At 39.1% G+C, this 17,092-nt stretch overlaps 2 protein-coding genes across 8 annotated transcripts; one reads left to right on the top strand and one right to left on the bottom strand.

Annotated features, from left to right (window-relative positions):
- Window positions 1–598: 598 nt before the first annotated feature.
- On the bottom strand, window positions 599–3,960 carry MRPL50 (mitochondrial ribosomal protein L50). The gene is made up of 2 exons (XM_019729250.3): window positions 3,816–3,960; window positions 599–1,313 (listed from the first exon to the last, which is right to left on the bottom strand). Exons 1-2 carry the CDS (start codon window positions 3,905–3,907, stop codon window positions 926–928), a joined length of 480 nt encoding a protein of 159 aa, XP_019584809.3. The 5' UTR covers window positions 3,908–3,960; the 3' UTR covers window positions 599–925.
- A 183-nt stretch (window positions 3,961–4,143) lies between these two features.
- ZNF189 (zinc finger protein 189) lies at window positions 4,144–15,772 on the top strand. Of its 7 annotated transcripts, none has more exons than XM_074330774.2 (4): window positions 4,180–4,510; window positions 5,242–5,323; window positions 9,497–9,607; window positions 13,045–15,772. In XM_074330774.2, the coding sequence occupies exons 1-4, from the start codon at window positions 4,478–4,480 to the stop codon at window positions 14,763–14,765; spliced, it is 1,947 nt and encodes a 648-aa protein (XP_074186875.2). In that variant the 5' UTR covers window positions 4,180–4,477; the 3' UTR covers window positions 14,766–15,772. The 7 variants fall into 7 exon arrangements, with proteins under 7 accessions (XP_019584805.3, XP_019584807.3, XP_074186875.2 ...); XM_074330777.2 differs by having other exon boundaries at window positions 5,197–5,323; XM_074330773.2 differs by having other exon boundaries at window positions 4,181–4,510; window positions 5,239–5,323.
- Window positions 15,773–17,092: the final 1,320 nt, after the last annotated feature.

The following is a 17,092-nucleotide window of genomic DNA, read 5'->3' as shown; positions in this document are numbered from 1 at the left end:
CTGAATAAAAATAAATCCCAATTTAATCACTTCCTCATTTAATCATTTTGTCACAAAACCATCTGATAACTTGCTATTTGACTAATTTCCACAAATAAAGTACACCAAAGTCTGTAAAGACTTACCACCCTAGTGGATACTCATTAAGTACTCAAGGCCACTTTTTAAGTTACTGAAGAGATAAAAGGTTTGAAATACTCTCTTTGAAGAGCATATTCATTTAGATACAGAATATGGTATATCTCTTGTTTAAAAAGTCATAGCACTGAATAGTTGGCACATATTCTAATTTTTTTTCACTCATACTACTTAAATTAAGGAAATGGCAAAGCAGAAAAGCAAATTTCATCTTAAAAAATTAAAACACATACTTCAAGAAATCTACTTCAATTCCAAGAGATTAATCCAGAACGAGCAGTATCATTTTCTACTATTTCTACTTCTGCAGTAAAGCAAACAGTGAAAGAAATAACTTTCTATAATATACTACATAGACGTTTATGTTTCTTTTATAAAAATCTAATCTACGTTTCCTTATTTGTGTACATACTACATATAATACTATCTTAGATTTAGGAGTAATAACAGGATTGAAACATTTTATTGCATCTTACTTTATTCCTGTGAATAATAAAGACATCTTAACATGTAGCCTTATATCTTAAATACAATTACAGTGTCTTCCGGAGAAGAAAATTTTCATTATTAATGACCTGATTCCATCAAAAAAACAAAATTTGAGCATATATGAAAAAATTGTCAATTCATGATGATATTAAAAAAATAATGCATTCTTCCACAGAAAAAGTGGTTTTAGAGAACAGTTCTTATAGTATTCTACATGGCAAAGCATCAAAAGGTATGATAAGCAGCCCCTTTGCTCAGGGGAAAAAAATGATTTCAGTGAGTTCCTCTTTTGAATTGCTCAGTAACCCCAAGTGATTTTTACATTGGGGGGCAGATTATTGGCAATAAGTTCATCAAATTTACATCTATCTTGAACAGGCACATTATAGAAATCAAGAACATCTCTGACCCTGTACATCTCGTGAAGCCTGGAGTTAGGCACTGCGTGGCCCAAATCATCAGCTAAACGTGACAAAAAGCTGAACTTCAGATGACCATCTTCCAGGGAGACGTCCTGCCAATTGCTAGGAGCAGATGAGCCAAAAACTTCTTTGACACAAGATTCCAAATGACTCTGGAGATCTTTAGGTGGTATGTACGTTCGGCTTCGTAAGGGTGGACACACCAGAATAGGTTCTTTTTTCACTTCTTCTAACGTCTCAGCCACCACTGGCTTTTTCTCTTCCCTGGAACGATCAAAAAGAAATATGTGAATTAATGAAGTTGACAAGTTGACACGAGATCCAATCTTGCCCACCAATCTAAATCAACAAATAATTTTCACACATACTATTTTGGGCACTGTGGAGAGAATAATAAGATAGGTCCCTGCACTTGGAAACTTATAGTTGAACTGACCTGGCACCGACAAAAACCAAAAGCTAATTATAGATTTTACATGATCTAAGAATTCCCAAAGATGGGTGAAGGTAAATCATTCTATGAGTTCCAGTCCTCCAAGATCCAAACCCAATCTACCTCTCTAACTTCATCTCTCACGAATCTCCTATATAAACGCTATGTCCTACTGTTTCCTACTTTCATGACATCATGTGTTAGTTCAAGTCATATCCTATCTGAAATGCCTGTCTTTCATATCTATCTATAGAAATCCTACTCATCCTATAGGTCCTAGGACAAAACGGTTCTCTTCCAGGGACCTTTACTTGATTTCCCCAATCAAATACAACTCTAAGTTTCTTTGATCGCCTATCATACTTTATATTGCTCTCAGAGCACATTGCATGCTACCTGAATTTTCCTTATTATTGACATTCTACTTCTCTTAACTAATTCAGGCTTTCTAAGTACAAACATTGCTGACATTTTTGACCAGATAATTCTTTGTTGTGGGGAGCTGTCCTGTTCGTTGTAGGATGCTTAGCAGCACCCCTGTCCTCTACCCACCAATAAATATGCCAGTAGCATACCTGTCCTCCAGTCATAAGCAAAAAACATTGCCAAATGTCCCCTGGTGGGCAATATTGCCCCCAGTTAAGAACCACCATGCTAGATTATCAACTCCTGAATAGAGAGACCTGTTTTATTGACTTGGGGGTCCTTTGAAAAAAACTACTTGAATAACTACTATTGAGTAGATGCGCCTATGTGAGTGAATTTGCCTGACACACTATTTCAATGCTTAATAAAATACCTGTTCATGAACTGACTCCTGTCTTCCATGGAGGTGGCACTGGATTGGGATTGATCATCCCTATAGAAATTGGAGGCACTGGAAATGAGAGATGTTTAACCAAGACATAGTTTTCTTCTTTGCTAGTCCTCTTTGCCTATCAGATTCTTCCAGAAATTTCTCCCTTTTTCTGCATCAATTCTTTATCAATTTCTCCCTACCTACTAAGGGCACTCCTAGGGTATACAATATGTTGTAAAATCATCCATCTTTAAAAGAGAAAAAATCCCCCTAGTTTCCATGTTCCCCTCCAGCTTCCTTTACAACAGAACTTCTCAAAAGAGTCGCCTATACTTAAAGTCTCTACTTCTTCACCTCCATTTTCTCCTCAAACTACTCCCATCACATTTCATTAGAATGAAGTGTGATTTATTCCTTCCAGTTTACTAGTCTTTTATACTACTCTACTTTTCTTCATAATTTACCATTTTCTGGAATTATATTCTACATTTGTTCATTTTTTCCTCCACCGGAACATATGCTTTATGAGGACAAAGATTTGGTCTGTCTTAACAACTGTATCACTAACACCTAGACACCTGGCATAACAAAGACACTCTATGAATACTTGCTGAATGAGTGAATGAAATCAACTTCAAGAAGATTCAAGAGATAATAGCAAATAGTAACCAAAAAAGAAGGGAAACTAATAAATACGTAAGCTGATGACAAATATCCTTCTGGAGTGAAGGAGTGCTTGCTTGTTTGAAACCTAAGATGACGTACATACATTGTTCCCTGAGGTTCCCAAAAGTTTTGTAGTCCTAACACTATGAGTCAAATAGATTTACCTTCAAAAGAGCCCACATGGTGCCGTGGAAAAAGCAGTAAATGGGGAGTGAAGAGACCTGGGTTCTAGATCCAGCTCTGCAGTTAACTTGTTTGTGACTTTTGGCAAATACTTCCTCTCTGTAGGACCTGTTTGCTCATGTCAGAGTACTTAAGCTCTGACAAGAAACTTTGTTTCTAGTCCTGTTATCTTACCTAAGGAAAATGCTGGGCCAGAGCAGGCATTTAATAACTATCTGTTGAGTAAATCAACGAATGAACAAACCAACAAAATGGGGTTGCACTCGATCTCTGAATCTTGCTTGTTTAGAAATATACCTCGCAGGTGAGTTTAGTTTACACAACACGTTTACGTTCCTGTTCTAACTTACTCGTTCCAAATGAGTCATTTGTTTCCTAACATCACACTGGGTACGGGGAACACAAAATCAGAACTATATGCTTAATAAGTTAATGAGTGAAGTGGCGGGGAAAGGGGGCGGTATTTCCGTTACACAGCGAGAAAACGGAGGCCAACAGGAGAAATGAATGGGCCTCACCCTTCGCGGAGACCCGCGCTGAAGCTTCTGAACTCAGAACCCTATGGCACTTTCTCGGGTCCCGTCCTAACAGCACGACACTCCCTTTCCAATTCGTCCCTTCGTCCTCCTCAGTTTCTCTTCTTCCTTCCTGTGAACATGACCCACCGTCTAACCTTCCGCTTTACCTGGATCGAGACCAAAGTTCTCTGCGGGGCACCCCTGCGATTACCCACGCGAGGCCTCTTCTGGTAACACCGAGCCCTGAAACCGCCGCCATCTCCGAAGGGAGCTACGAGACGGAGCCCCGCCTCTGGCAGGCGGTGTCGTTCCAAGACTAGCCAATCGGGTGTAAGTTTAATGGCAGATGTTCTTTCGCCCTCGTAAGACTTACCAGCGGCGACCTCACCTTTTGTATGTCGGGAAATGTAGTCCGGTAGCCACCGTCGGCAGAGGATGGACCGGGACGCTCTCTCGGAGCATGACGGGAGTTGTAGTTGGGGGGCGTCCCAGGAAGGTTCCGGGTGACGCCTTCTGGTCTGGGGGTGGGCGGTCAAAGCGCTCCTTGGCTGAAAGGAGGAGGAACTGGCAACGGGGAGGAGGCTGTAGCGAGGCCTGGAAGGCTGCGCAGTCAGGCAGGGGAGGGGGTTCGGGGTTGGGGAGCGGCCATTGAGCGCGTCTGATATGCTGCTGGGGTCGTGACCGCTCGAGGACGGAGGCAGGACCTGTCCAGACCCAGCCTGGAGGCCTCGCCTTCGTCAGGCCTAATCTCCAACGGTCGGGTAGGCCTCACGAGAGGCTCCTTTCCGTGTGGCCGCCTAAGATTCCTGCCTTGATTTCTGGCCAGGAGATGGCCTCCCCGAGCCCCCCCTTGGAGCCAAAGGTAAGTCGCCCCTCCGAGTATCCCCGTCCTCTCGCCACTACCCTAGCTAGGCCGCGCCACCGCCCCCCCACCCCGGCTGCGGTCTTTTAGGGCCAGCATAGTGCAAAAAGTACCCCCTGCTGCTCTGGCGACCAAACTGCCAACACTCCTTTTTTTCCCCCCAAAAGCAACTTGATAAATCAGCTGGAGAAAATCAGTAGTGCTCCAAACTAGCGCTATCATTTGTGAGTTATTCCAGGTGAGGCATCGTTTTTGATCGTCTGTTGTGTCTTCTGCGCCTGTCACGATGCTTGGACCCAAGATAGACACTAAGGAAACTTCATGGAATTGAATTGAGCAGGGTCCCAAGCCAGTACAAATAGATAATTGGAGCGGGGCAATAAGGTGAAACAAAGCTTGGGGAGGTCTTGGGGCAGCTTACTGAAATCAGAATGTTAGGACATAATTATTAAACCAGAAAAGCTTGGTCCTGTGGCCCCTCACTACCGAGGACAACCATCCAGCTTAATTACCCTCTAGTCTCAGGTGCCTGTCAGTTACAGTCGGTTCCCAGAATTGGGCCCTATTTGGAACTCTTAGTTATCATGTTCCTTCTACCCGGCCCAGATAAGTGATTGCCTCTGCTACTTTCAGAGGTAGAATTGTCCTTGAGACAAGAACTGACTACAGAAATCATACTATTTCAGGGGTTGCTGACATTTGAGGATGTGGCTGTGTTTTTTACCCAGGAGGAGTGGGATTATCTGGATCCAGCTCAGAGAAGCTTGTATAAAGATGTCATGATGGAGAATTATGGAAACCTGGTCTCCCTGGGTAAGAATCTGCTGTTTCTCTCATTAAAATACCTGAAAGGCGATTAGAAATCAGACTTTGAGAACACTTGGACCAGTACCAGTACCAAAACTGCTTTGTTCCAAACTTTGATTCAGACCTCTCAGCCATGAATTGTTTCCATGACTCGCATCCCTAGCATCTTTACAATGACCAGAATACAAGCCTTTCTGGCTTCCTATCTCATTCCCATATTGCTCTGTACTTTCCCTCCTGGCTCATCCTCCCACTGCTTTCCTCCCACCCTTTTTCATTCTGCCTTCTGGAGCCCATGTTCCTCTTCACATGATGTTCCTTACCCCTCCTGGCCTTAACTGAAACCTGGCGCCTTCCCAAGGACACCCCTTCTCTGGCGGGGCTGCTCATTCTCCCACATCCTCTTCCTTCCCCTTCCTTTGTATCAAGGCTGGAAGGGAGAAGTTATTGTTCTCCCAGCTTTTCAGTACTCTTCCCAAAGCATTCATTTTTCTGCCTTCAAACAAAAATCGCTCTCCTTCGGGGCCTCAGCAGTCTTACTCTACCCACTCAGTTCCTTTTCACTCTCATTTGTCAACGTTTTTTTTGGACCATCACACATAGACTTTGTCACATGTTTCAGGGCCTTCGCTATGCTAACCCATACAATCAATGGTGCAGTCATTATTTAAGCCTCAGTGTATCTTGACCATATTGTCTTCAGCGACCCTGCTTTCCATTTTTATTCAGCAACTCACATCAATGATCATAACTCTCAATTTTGTCATAACAGGCAAATTTAAACCCCAACATCTTATTCTTTGACCAATTATTCAGGCAATAGATGTTTATTGACTGTAACTAAATAGGGGTGACCAAAACAGACATCATCTCAAGTGGAGCTTATTTTAATTTCTTACTTTTCTGCCTCTCCTACTCCTTTCCTACTCAACCTATTCATTCTTAATGATGTTTCTTGTTCCTTGACTTCTTTATTTTTACCCCTCCTGACTTTGCCTCATCTAATCCGTGGACCTATTATGAATTATCACCATCATGCTTCCATGCCACCTTGTCAGTACGCTCTACCCATTTTGCAAACTTCAAATCTTATATTGGTTATAAATCTGCCTTTTCTTCTCTCCTATCCGAGTTGCTAAACAGAGCAGGGGAAATTCTTTAACGGAAAGGATTGATGCCCTGTGTACATGCATGGCTTTTCTTTCTTCTAGACTCTCCACTGGGACTTTACATCTCAACAAGGTTTTTATCCTTGATGTGCTCATTCCCCTGTTCCTTTTAGTAGCTATTCCAAAACCAAGAGTTTTCCTTGAATTCATCACTCAGTAGTGGACCTCACCTTCTGTTTCACGGAGAAGATAGAGGCCACTAAGCATGAACTCAACTTTTCTGCCCTTCATCTGCACACTTAAGGCTGTTTCTATGTTCTTACTTCTCTAAGTACTTATATATCAGCCATCCTTTTTTTTTTCCTTATAGCTTCAGTCTCTGTTTGTTCTTTGGTATCTTTGTTCCGATGATAGGCATGTTCGTGGCTCTTCCCATTGGGGAAAGAAGGAAGAAAAAGAAAAAACTCTCCTTTGAGCCACAGTCTTCCTCTTGCTGCTCCCTGTAACCTGCTACTTATTCTCCTCACAGCCAAGTTTTATAAATGTAATGTGTATTCTGTACTTTTTTCCTTTCCATTATCTAAGCCCCTTTTCTTGCTTCTACTATGCCCCTTAAATTGTTTAAAATTGGTTATAATAGCCCAATTGTCAAATGCAACAGACTCTTTAGGACCTTATTTTATTCCACCTATCCATAGATATTGAAACTCTTTATTGCTTCCTTCCATTGCCTTACATCCTCAGACTTCTCGGTCTATATACATTCCTTGACGGACCTTGTCAACATTCAGGTCATCAGCTATCACTGTGTGGATGATAAGTCCTAAATTTTTATCTCCACCTGAGAGAGGCAATATGGAACCTAACTGTCTAAGTAAAAATCCTAGTCCCACCACTTACCAGCCTTGTAACCGTGGGTGAATTACGTTACTTCTCTGTGCCTCAGTTTTTTGTTGTTTTGGGTGTGTGTGTGTGTGTTTAATAAAATGGAAATGATGATAGCATTTATCTCTTAGGGTTATTGTGAACATTAACTGAGCTAACATATATAAGGCACTTAGAACCCTGACTAGCACTTAGTAAGAACAATACAAATGTTGATTGCTTACGTCATCATCATTGTAATTACCTTCTCTGTTGAGCTCCAAATTCCTAGTCATCTCCTTTTGTGAACCACATAAGTAACTCACCTGGCAAATCTCCAATAATCCACTAAGATCTCAAGGGCATCTTCAGAATTAAGCACTCCTTCTGCTGTGCTGTTTTGTATACACTTCCACTGTTGAATTTATCACACTGTACTATGATCTTCATATTTTTTCTCTAACTAGACTGATCCCCATGAGGACAGTAACTATTTTTTTTTATTTGATTTCTCCAGCACTTAGCAAAGAACCAAGCATGTATTATATGCTTCTTAAATATCTGTGTGACTGACTGAATGTATTTAAGACTCATACCTTTTGGCCAGATTATTGCATTAGGCTGTAAACTAGCCGCTTCCTTTAGTCTCTCATTCTTTTAATATGTTCTCTTTCTTGCCCCACAGTAATTTTGTGTTAGTTAACTGCTTATAACTTCTGATGATTCCTGAGAGCTTAAAGGATAAAAGTCTTGATTTGTATCCTTCATACTAGGACCTCCCTAATATAGCCCCTGCCTAGCTTTCTACTTTCATCTATTTCCGGTCTACTGTTTCAATCTCCAGCAGTATTAGTTGCCGATTTTTTTTTTCCCCAATATGCCATGGTGTCTTTGAGTCACTGCTAGCTTTATTCACACATATGGTATCCTGGTTGACAGAACCAGGCAAATGCCCAGCCTTGCTTGTCCTAATGCTGCAAAGTGTGGGTACCATATGGGAAAAGGCACTGCAGTGTGCCCATCTGTGATCTTTCAGGCTCTCTTCTTTATTTTAGCTGAAATACAGATTTTCATCATTTATTATTTCTCCCTTCACAGTCTTTTCATCCTCCCCTATAAACTATTTCCATCTCCTTGATGAGAGATCACTATTACTTGACTATTCCAATTTAGTCTTTCTTCCACTTTATCTTGTCACTTTACTTAACACAACTCCCTTCTAGCTTGTAATTTTGGTTCTTTAATCATACTTTTCCTTTCCATGCTGATTGTTCTTTAAAAACTTTAATAACTACATTGGTAATACAGCTGACAGCTTGATTTCTCAGTTCTTGATCTTTCAGTCTTTTCAACTGAAATTGACTTCTTCAGTTTTAAAGACTTATCTACAGTCTACTGGAGCCATATTGGACCGTGCAGAACTGGGGACTGCTGTACCTACAAGGTTGTAAACTGATTGTCTTACTTTGATTATAGTCTCTCTGCAATTATTTGTTCAACTACTCATTCATTTCATAAATAGTTATGAAGCACTGTGCTACCCTTGGGAATACAAGTTCTTCCCCATCCTCCCATTCTTTTACCAACAAAGGTGTTGTTTTTATACTCTGTTGGCTAGCTGGTTTGGCAACTAAGGTCCACAGGACAAATCTGTCCTGCCTGTTTTTGTAAATAAAGTTTTTATTGGAACTTGGACATGCCCATTCTTTTATGTATTGTCTTTCATGCTACACTGGCAGAGGTGAGTAGTTGCAACAGAGACCACATGGCTCACAAAGGCAAAAATATTTGCCATCTGGCCCTATACAGAAAAAGTGCCGATTCCTGTTCTGTCCTAAAGTTCAGCCACTTCCACTTTACCATTTCCTTGCCTTCTCTTTCTCCCCTCAGCTATCATATTATTCTAAAACTGTTTGGTTAAAGATTATAGAAATCAACCCAAGCTAGCTAACTTAAGCCAACAAGAGAAGCTATTATAGGGACATAGATGGCTCATGGAATATATGAGCAGCATTGCAACTGGGCACCAGAAAAGGACTAAAACTGGAAATTGGATCACTCTCAGAAAGTCGGGAATTAACTCTGCTTTGTTTCTTTCTCCTTGGCAGACTAGGCTTTCCTCCTATGTTTACATGCTTTTGTCCCTTTAGCTTCTGACTTGATAGGTTATAATTCTAGGCACATTCAGACTAACTAGCTGTTTCAGTTTCAATTCCAGATTCCAAGGAGAGATGCACTTTGAGTCAACTATCTAGACAAATTAGCTATGATCATAAGATGGGAACACATAATACAAGCATGGCAGATACACCAGAAGGTGATTATAGTTACCAAACCCTATTTATTTTTATGCAGTGCTTCTCTGTTTTATTTACTTAGGAACATTTTACATTTTATATTTTGGTAAGCTATGTTCCTTTTCAGGATATACTTAACTCGTTTTCTGCATTTTTGTGGTTGAAATTTAGATTCATTGGGGGCTTTTTAGTTGGTTCATAGGATTTTGATTGGAAGACATTTAGGTTCATAGATTGGTTTGGGAAGAATTAAGTTCCCAGAGGCAAGTAGGATCCTTATAACACTGACTCTCTTCAGCAATTTGGTTGACTATTTAACTGTCATGTTCTTCAGAAAAAAATGTATGGACAATTTTTATGGATCTTACACTTTTCTTATTAGATTTATTTCTAGGTTTTATGGTTTTTGTTACTATGAAGAGCATATTTTTCTATAATGTTTACTAACTGGCTTTTCTTGGTAGTAAGAAACAGTATTTATTTTATATATTAGTCTTGTCATTGTATTTCATTTAATTATTTTAGGAATTTTAGGTACGCATCCATATCATTTGCAAATAATGATCATTTTTTTCTTATTTCTTTGAGTAAAATCCCCGGAACAATATCTACTGGGTAAACATGAAGAAACTTTCCCCTCTTATGAGGAATTTACAATTCAGTGGAAGATACAAACACAAACAATTAAGAGTGCAATGTAATAATAGCTATAATGGAGTTATGGACAAGGGCTGGTGATAAAAAAAAAACACACCTAAATCTATCTAGTGGAGTTAGTGAAGGCTTTGTAGAGCAACTATTGCTTTGAGTTGAATCTGGAAGAGAAACCAAGAGTTTGCCAGGTAAATCATGTTGGGGGACACTTAGTAAACAAGATATGCGATGAAATAACATGAAAGAGTATAATACAAGCAATTTGCCCACTTAAAGTGTCGTAGAGTGGGTAGCAAGGTGAACTGCAGCTTAGAGACCATGTCATGAAGTGCTGAGTATTAAGGAGCTTTAATTGTAGAAGTGATGGAGTGCTAATGAATCTATGGGTGGTGACGTGAATAGGATTCCATTTTACGAAGCTCTCTCTGGATACAGTGAGATAAATGTAGTGTGAGGGCAACCTAAAGACCACAGCCAAGGATTATTAGGTGGCTTTTGCAGTAATCCAGGGAAAACATGGTGGTGAGGGTAAAAGGTGAAGGTAAGATGCTGGAGAGTAGAATCATTGATTTTGGTGATTGACGAATGGTAAGAAAAATAGAAATCTAGGGTGATTTCCTGCTTTGGGACTTAAGGGTAATGGATGATGGTGCCTCTCAAGAGATGATGATTAGACGTGGAGACAGACATGAAAGCAGATGATGCTGATGTTAATTGTGAGCTCTTTTTGAGACATCCAAGTGGCGATACCACAAAGTATGTATAGTGAGATGGTGTCAACATGGGTAACAATAATCTTAAACAGTTGACAAAGGAAGAGAAGTACATCAGGGACATGTATCAGAAAAGGCCAAGGAAGAAGTAGAGAGGGAACTAGAAGAATATAATATTAATAGTACAGAAACCAAAAACAAATAGTGTCAAGAAATAGGAGTCATCAGCAGTGTCAGATGCTGTTATGTGGAATAAGGACTGAAAAACATTCATTGTATTTGTTATTCGAAAGTCATTGGTGACTTAATGAGAAGTTTCTCAAGATGCTGGAAGTAGAAACCGGATTTCACAGAAGATTGTAGAACAGATTGAATGGGAACAAGTTGGACTTGGAAAACTAGTTAGGAAATGGAGAGCTACACCTAAGACATGTTTCAAAGCCTGGATTTCATCAAGAGAAGGATTTCAGGTTCAAGATAAAGTTGGACATATTTGTATGTTGGTAGGAAGTTGTCAGTGGAAAATAGAGATTGAAGAAAGAGGAAAAAATGGTAATAATTGAACAAGTTCCCAGAGGCAAGTGGGATCAACAGAGGGTAGATGGATTAACCTTGGATAGGAATGGGATATATATGTTCATGTACCATTGCAGATAATTTTATAGGTAGGGGGCAGAAAGTTGAGGGAGTTCACCCATCCTTTTCCATTGTGTGAAGGAAAAACAGTTCACTGAGTGAATTTGAGAGAGATCACTGAAAGTCGCCTGAGTAGAAGTAAAATCTAGTAGTTTGTTAGGGGACTAAGAGAAGATGTTTTTGGGGGGAATAAAATAACTTAATGACTGGTTTGAAGTAAGTAGAAAAATTCAAGGTGACTAAACAGTCTAGAAAATTGAGAGAAAAGGGAAAGTCTGAAAAGGAAATTGTTTACAATATAAATTTGTAGTGATCAAATCCTCAAATGAGGTTATCCAACAGGCAGCAAGAGATAGAAAATCAGGAAAGCAGTCAGAGGCAGGCTTACGGGTCCTCTATGCCACTGTGTTACATCATAGTCCTTTATGTTATCTTTCCTCCAACACATGCAAGATTTTCATTTATCAGATGTCATGTAGATTCTCAGTTGGAACTAAGTGTTTCCAACTTGGGACTTAATATCTTTAGAGACGTGAGAATCATGTACTTGAAGAACGTGGTATGATTTGTGGTAGGTAAAGTCGTAAGGTACCACAGACTGCTCTTTTTCTTTATTCTATTAACTCTGACCATATTCCTTTATATTTTATTCTTTCTATATATTATGGACTCCATGTCACTTCAACCCATTATTTTTGTTAAAAGCCATTTTGTGTCTTGATATAAGAGCTGCTTTTTACTTAATATTTTCTTTGTCATGTTATTTTCTTGCTCCACTTAAACTCGTTGTTCATTCCATTCAATAGGAAACTTTCTGTCTTATCTCTGAATCCTGACTCATTACATAGTGCTTGGAATACTTTTTATTGCAATAAATAAATTCTTATTAATGAATGAATTTTTGCTTCCCCTGGTTTTTATCTTTTATCCTTAGTATCATTCTATGTGTTTTTTTGTGTCAGTTACTTGGTCTACTCACATTCCAATAATGCTGTCTCATTCTAAATTTTCCTGAACTTACTGTTTTCTTCCCATGTTGCTCTTTCTTCCTTGATATACTGGTTCATATCACCACTACTTGTTTTATTTCTTTGTCCACCTTACCTTACATAATTTACTGTTGGTTTACCAGCCCTTTCTTCCAACTCTGCTTGCCCCTGCTGACTTCTTCCTTGCCTCATAAGCACTCTTTTCATACTTGTTCTCCAAGAAAAACATTCCATTGCATCAGATAACTAAATAATATTTATATAGCTTGTACTGTTTGCCAAGTACTGTTCTAAATGCCTTATGAAAATGAACTAATTTAATCCTTACAACAATACTGTGAGGTAGTAAACTACATTTGATAGATATAGTAGATTAATTTATCTGAATTATCTCATTTTTGTGACAATTTCTCCTTACTAGCAAAGAGCGTGGCTGATGTTTCTGTTTTCTATTTATTATTCCAGATGTTTTGAACAGAGATAAGGATGAGGAGCCAACTGTGAAACAAGAAATTGAGGAAATTGAGGAAAAAGTGGAATCACAGGGTATAATAGTTACAAGAATCAAAAGTGAAATTGACCAGGATCCCATGCGTAGAGAAACCTTTGAACTTGTTGGTAGGTTAGATAAACAGAGAGGAATCTTCTTATGGGAAATACCAAGGGAATCTTTGACCCAGGAACAGAGAATGTTCAGGGGAAACACTAACATTATTCGTAAGAGACCTAACTCAGAAGAGAAATGCCATAAATGTGAAGAATGTGGAAAGGGTTTTGTTCGCAAGGCCCATTTTATTCAACATCAAAGAGTCCATACTGGTGAGAAACCTTTTCAATGCAGTGAATGTGGGAAAAGTTTTAGTCGCAGTTCATTTGTTATTGAACATCAGAGAATTCACACAGGGGAAAAGCCCTATGAGTGTAATTATTGTGGGAAAACCTTTAGTGTGAGTTCAACACTTATTAGACATCAGAGAATCCACACTGGAGAAAGACCCTATCAGTGTAATCAGTGTAAACAGAGCTTCAGCCAGAGGAGGAGCCTTGTTAAACATCAAAGAATTCACACAGGTGAGAAACCCCATAAATGTAGTGACTGTGGAAAAGCCTTCAGTTGGAAGTCACACCTTATTGAGCATCAAAGAACTCACACTGGTGAAAAACCCTATCACTGTACCAAATGTAAGAAAAGCTTTAGTCGAAATTCATTACTTGTTGAACATCAGAGAATTCACACTGGAGAAAGACCCCATAAATGTGGCGAATGTGGGAAAGCCTTTAGATTAAGTACATACCTTATACAACACCAAAAAATCCACACTGGTGAGAAACCTTTTCTTTGTATTGAATGTGGAAAAAGCTTCAGTCGGAGCTCATTCCTTATTGAACATCAGAGGATCCATACAGGTGAAAGACCTTATCAGTGCAAAGAGTGCGGGAAAAGCTTCAGTCAACTTTGCAACCTTACTCGTCATCAGAGAATTCACACAGGAGACAAACCCCATAAGTGTGAGGAATGCGGAAAAGCCTTTAGTAGAAGCTCAGGTCTTATTCAGCATCAGAGAATCCACACCAGAGAGAAGACTTATTCATACCATGAAACTAAGGAAAGTTTTGATCCCAATTGCAGTCTTGTTATACAGCAGGAAGTCTTCCCTAAGGAAAAATCTTATAAATGTGATGAATGTGGGAAAACTTTTAGTGTCAGTGCTCATCTTGTACAACATCAAAGAATCCACACTGGTGAAAAGCCCTACCTGTGTACTGTATGTGGGAAAAGCTTCAGTCGGAGCTCATTTCTTATTGAACATCAGAGAATCCACACTGGTGAGAGACCCTATCTATGCAGACAGTGTGGCAAAAGCTTTAGTCAACTTTGTAATCTTATTCGACATCAGGGTGTTCACACAGGTAATAAACCCCATAAATGTGATGAGTGTGGGAAGGCCTTTAGCCGGAACTCCGGCCTTATTCAGCATCAGAGAATACACACAGGAGAAAAGCCTTATAAGTGTGAGAAGTGCGACAAAAGTTTTAGTCAACAGCGCAGCCTTGTCAACCATCAGAAGATCCACGCAGAGGTGAAAACCCAAGAAACCCATGAATGTGATGCTTGTGGCGAAGCGTTCAATTGCCACATATCTCTTATTCAGCACCAAAAATTGCACACTACATGGATGCAGTAAACCTAGAGAAATATTTAAGCTTACTTTGAGCTACCCAAGTGCAGTTTCAGTATTGCTCAACATGAGTCAGATTTAGTGATAAAGCAAACTGCTTGGCCTCAGGCAAATGGTTTCTAAAGGTTCCATGAATAGCTACCCACAGGCATTTGAAGACTCCCATTACTCTTTGTTTTGACGATCACAGAGACTCAGTAATTTAAGCATCTTTTTAAAATAAATCTTTCATCACAGGTTAAATGCAGGCTCAGAGCACTTGGTTATAATTAATAAAGGGAGAATGACAGTTACATTGGTACAAAGGAGCTGGAAGCAGCTGATGTTAGAAAATGAATAATTATTCAGAGTCGTCTGCCTCCATCTTTTATGGTGGTTCTTTCAGTACCATGATATGTTTGGCTATTCATGCCAAAGTCCAATTGTTGAAGATATGATGAAGTTTTCAAGGAAACAAAGCCCAATTATTTTTTTCTTTTGAAACTGGTATCTGGAGTTTTTGTGTTGTTTCAGCCAGTTGTTTGGCACATGAGTTAAAGAAAGCAGTTCTAATGCCTTGCAATTCCCAGATCTGTGAAATGAGTGGACCATTAATTTTACATGTAAAGATTATGTGAGTAACTAACCTAGCAAAGGTGTTACCAAGGAACCTTTGGGAGTGCCTTTTTTTTTTTTCTTCCCTAGATGGGCCCAAAAAAGTGGAGGAAGACACTGTTCTTTTTGTGCCTTCCTATCTATGAAAGATATTTGTAGTCCTATACAAATAATCTTATTCCTTCACTACCAGTAGCATGTGAAAGTGTACATATTTTGACTGCCAAGAATTGGAAATAAAAAGACCTGGAGTCTTATGTTAGGAAGCTGAGATATTTTGGTATTGCTTTGATTTTTATGGTAATTAGACTTTGCATGCCATTTTAAAAATCCTTATTTCTGGTTCTAGGGCTTCCCTTAGTTAATGGTTATTATAAACCTATTCATTTGTTCTAGTCATTAAACCTATTTTGTTTTTTGCTTTGTGTAAGAGTTCTTTGTTACTTTAGTGTAAAATCTATCTTGTCAAGTCTATTACTGTGTTTAATAATTAGAATCAGGGATTTAAAGGGAATTGCTCTCATTCTACCGGTGTCTAGAGGTAACTGGAGATGTGATTATGGTGCACAGGGAAGATATCTGGGCGAGAAATTGATTTAGGAATTCACCAGTGTTTAGACACAGAAATGAATTAAGATTTAAGGATAAGATAAAGCCAAAAGAAAAAAAAAATGCAGAGATGGAATCCTGAGTCCCACTTTTGTTTAGTGGGTGAGCAAGATGCAAAGGAGACAGGGAGGAACATGCAGAAGCATGGAAAACCCAGTGTGTAGTGATAGCTGCTATAGGAAAGTGACCTGGAAGAGTGCTGTGGACACATCAAGGAAGAGTTGAAGAATATCCTTTAGATAATTAGTCAATGATTTCTATAAGAGCAGTTTCTGAATTTGGGGAGAGCCAGTTTTCAGGGGATTGAGTAGTGTCTGGAGAGTAAATCATCAGTTCCCAAATACTATCAATTCATGACTGTTCTGCATTCAAATGGTAAAAATAAGGACAATAGTATCTTTGTAAAAAAAACTAAATTGATTGAAGACTTCATTCTGAAATTATACCCCCCTTTTTAATTAAAAAGTCATTTTAGAAAATAATTGTTGAATGTATGTCTTCAGTAAAAGGGAAAAATGGCAACCTTTTTAAAAATTCTTACCCATTTAATTGTATTGGTCCGTAAAATGTGGATTACTCATCTATGAATATAAAGAGGGATAAAGATTGAGATTAAAGAAAAATTTGAGTATTTTTCCATTCTGGAAAGATAGCTACTTGAGGAAGAGGTTGAAGATAAAGGAAAGCAGGTGAGCTCATTATTATTAGATGAGCTAAAATTATAGCAGTAATGGAAGAATTTTCGATGGCTTCCTTCAAATTGGGAGAAAAAGAGGACAGATTTAGTGGGCGGTGAGGGGGGGTGGGTAAGAAATAGGATACACTTGAGGTGACCATTTTCAAAAAGTCATAGTGTTTTCAGAATTGGAAGAAGTGTGGACACTGTTAGAGGTAAGTGTTAAGAACCTCATAAATAGTAAAGGTCTGGAGTAGCAGTGGGGAGAATGGAAGAACCAAACAAAAACTTGGGGAGGGCTTGTGGGGTTTTGTTTAGAGCTCTGCTGAAATAAAGGACTATGAACTTTTAATGGAATTATTCAAATTCCTTGTGGGAATAACATGGAACAATTTGGAAAGAGAATTAAAGTAGGTGTTGCAAAACATTAATTAGTAGAAGTATTCAGGTTCTT

Source organism: Rhinolophus sinicus, chromosome 16 (assembly GCF_057876585.1).
Source record: "Rhinolophus sinicus isolate RSI-liver-muscle chromosome 16, RSI-T2T, whole genome shotgun sequence".
Classification (NCBI taxonomy): Eukaryota; Metazoa; Chordata; class Mammalia; order Chiroptera; family Rhinolophidae; genus Rhinolophus; species Rhinolophus sinicus.
This window is presented reverse-complemented; position numbering and strand designations above follow the sequence as displayed.

Excerpts from the sequence above, each read along its gene's own strand:
- MRPL50 (XM_019729250.3), bottom strand. The coding sequence starts at position 3,907 with ATGGCGGCGGTTTCAGGGCTCGGTGTTACCAGAAGAGGCCTCGCGTGG. Across the intron at positions 1,314-3,815 it reads GAACTTTGGTCTCGATCCAG|GGAAGAGAAAAAGCCAGTGG; the intron begins GTAAAGCGGAAG and ends TGATCGTTCCAG.
- ZNF189 (XM_074330777.2), top strand. The coding sequence starts at position 4,478 with ATGGCCTCCCCGAGCCCCCCCTTGGAGCCAAAG. Across the intron at positions 5,324-9,496 it reads TGGAAACCTGGTCTCCCTGG|TTTCAATTCCAGATTCCAAG; the intron begins GTAAGAATCTGC and ends TAGCTGTTTCAG. Across the intron at positions 9,608-13,044 it reads CATGGCAGATACACCAGAAG|ATGTTTTGAACAGAGATAAG; the intron begins GTGATTATAGTT and ends TTATTATTCCAG.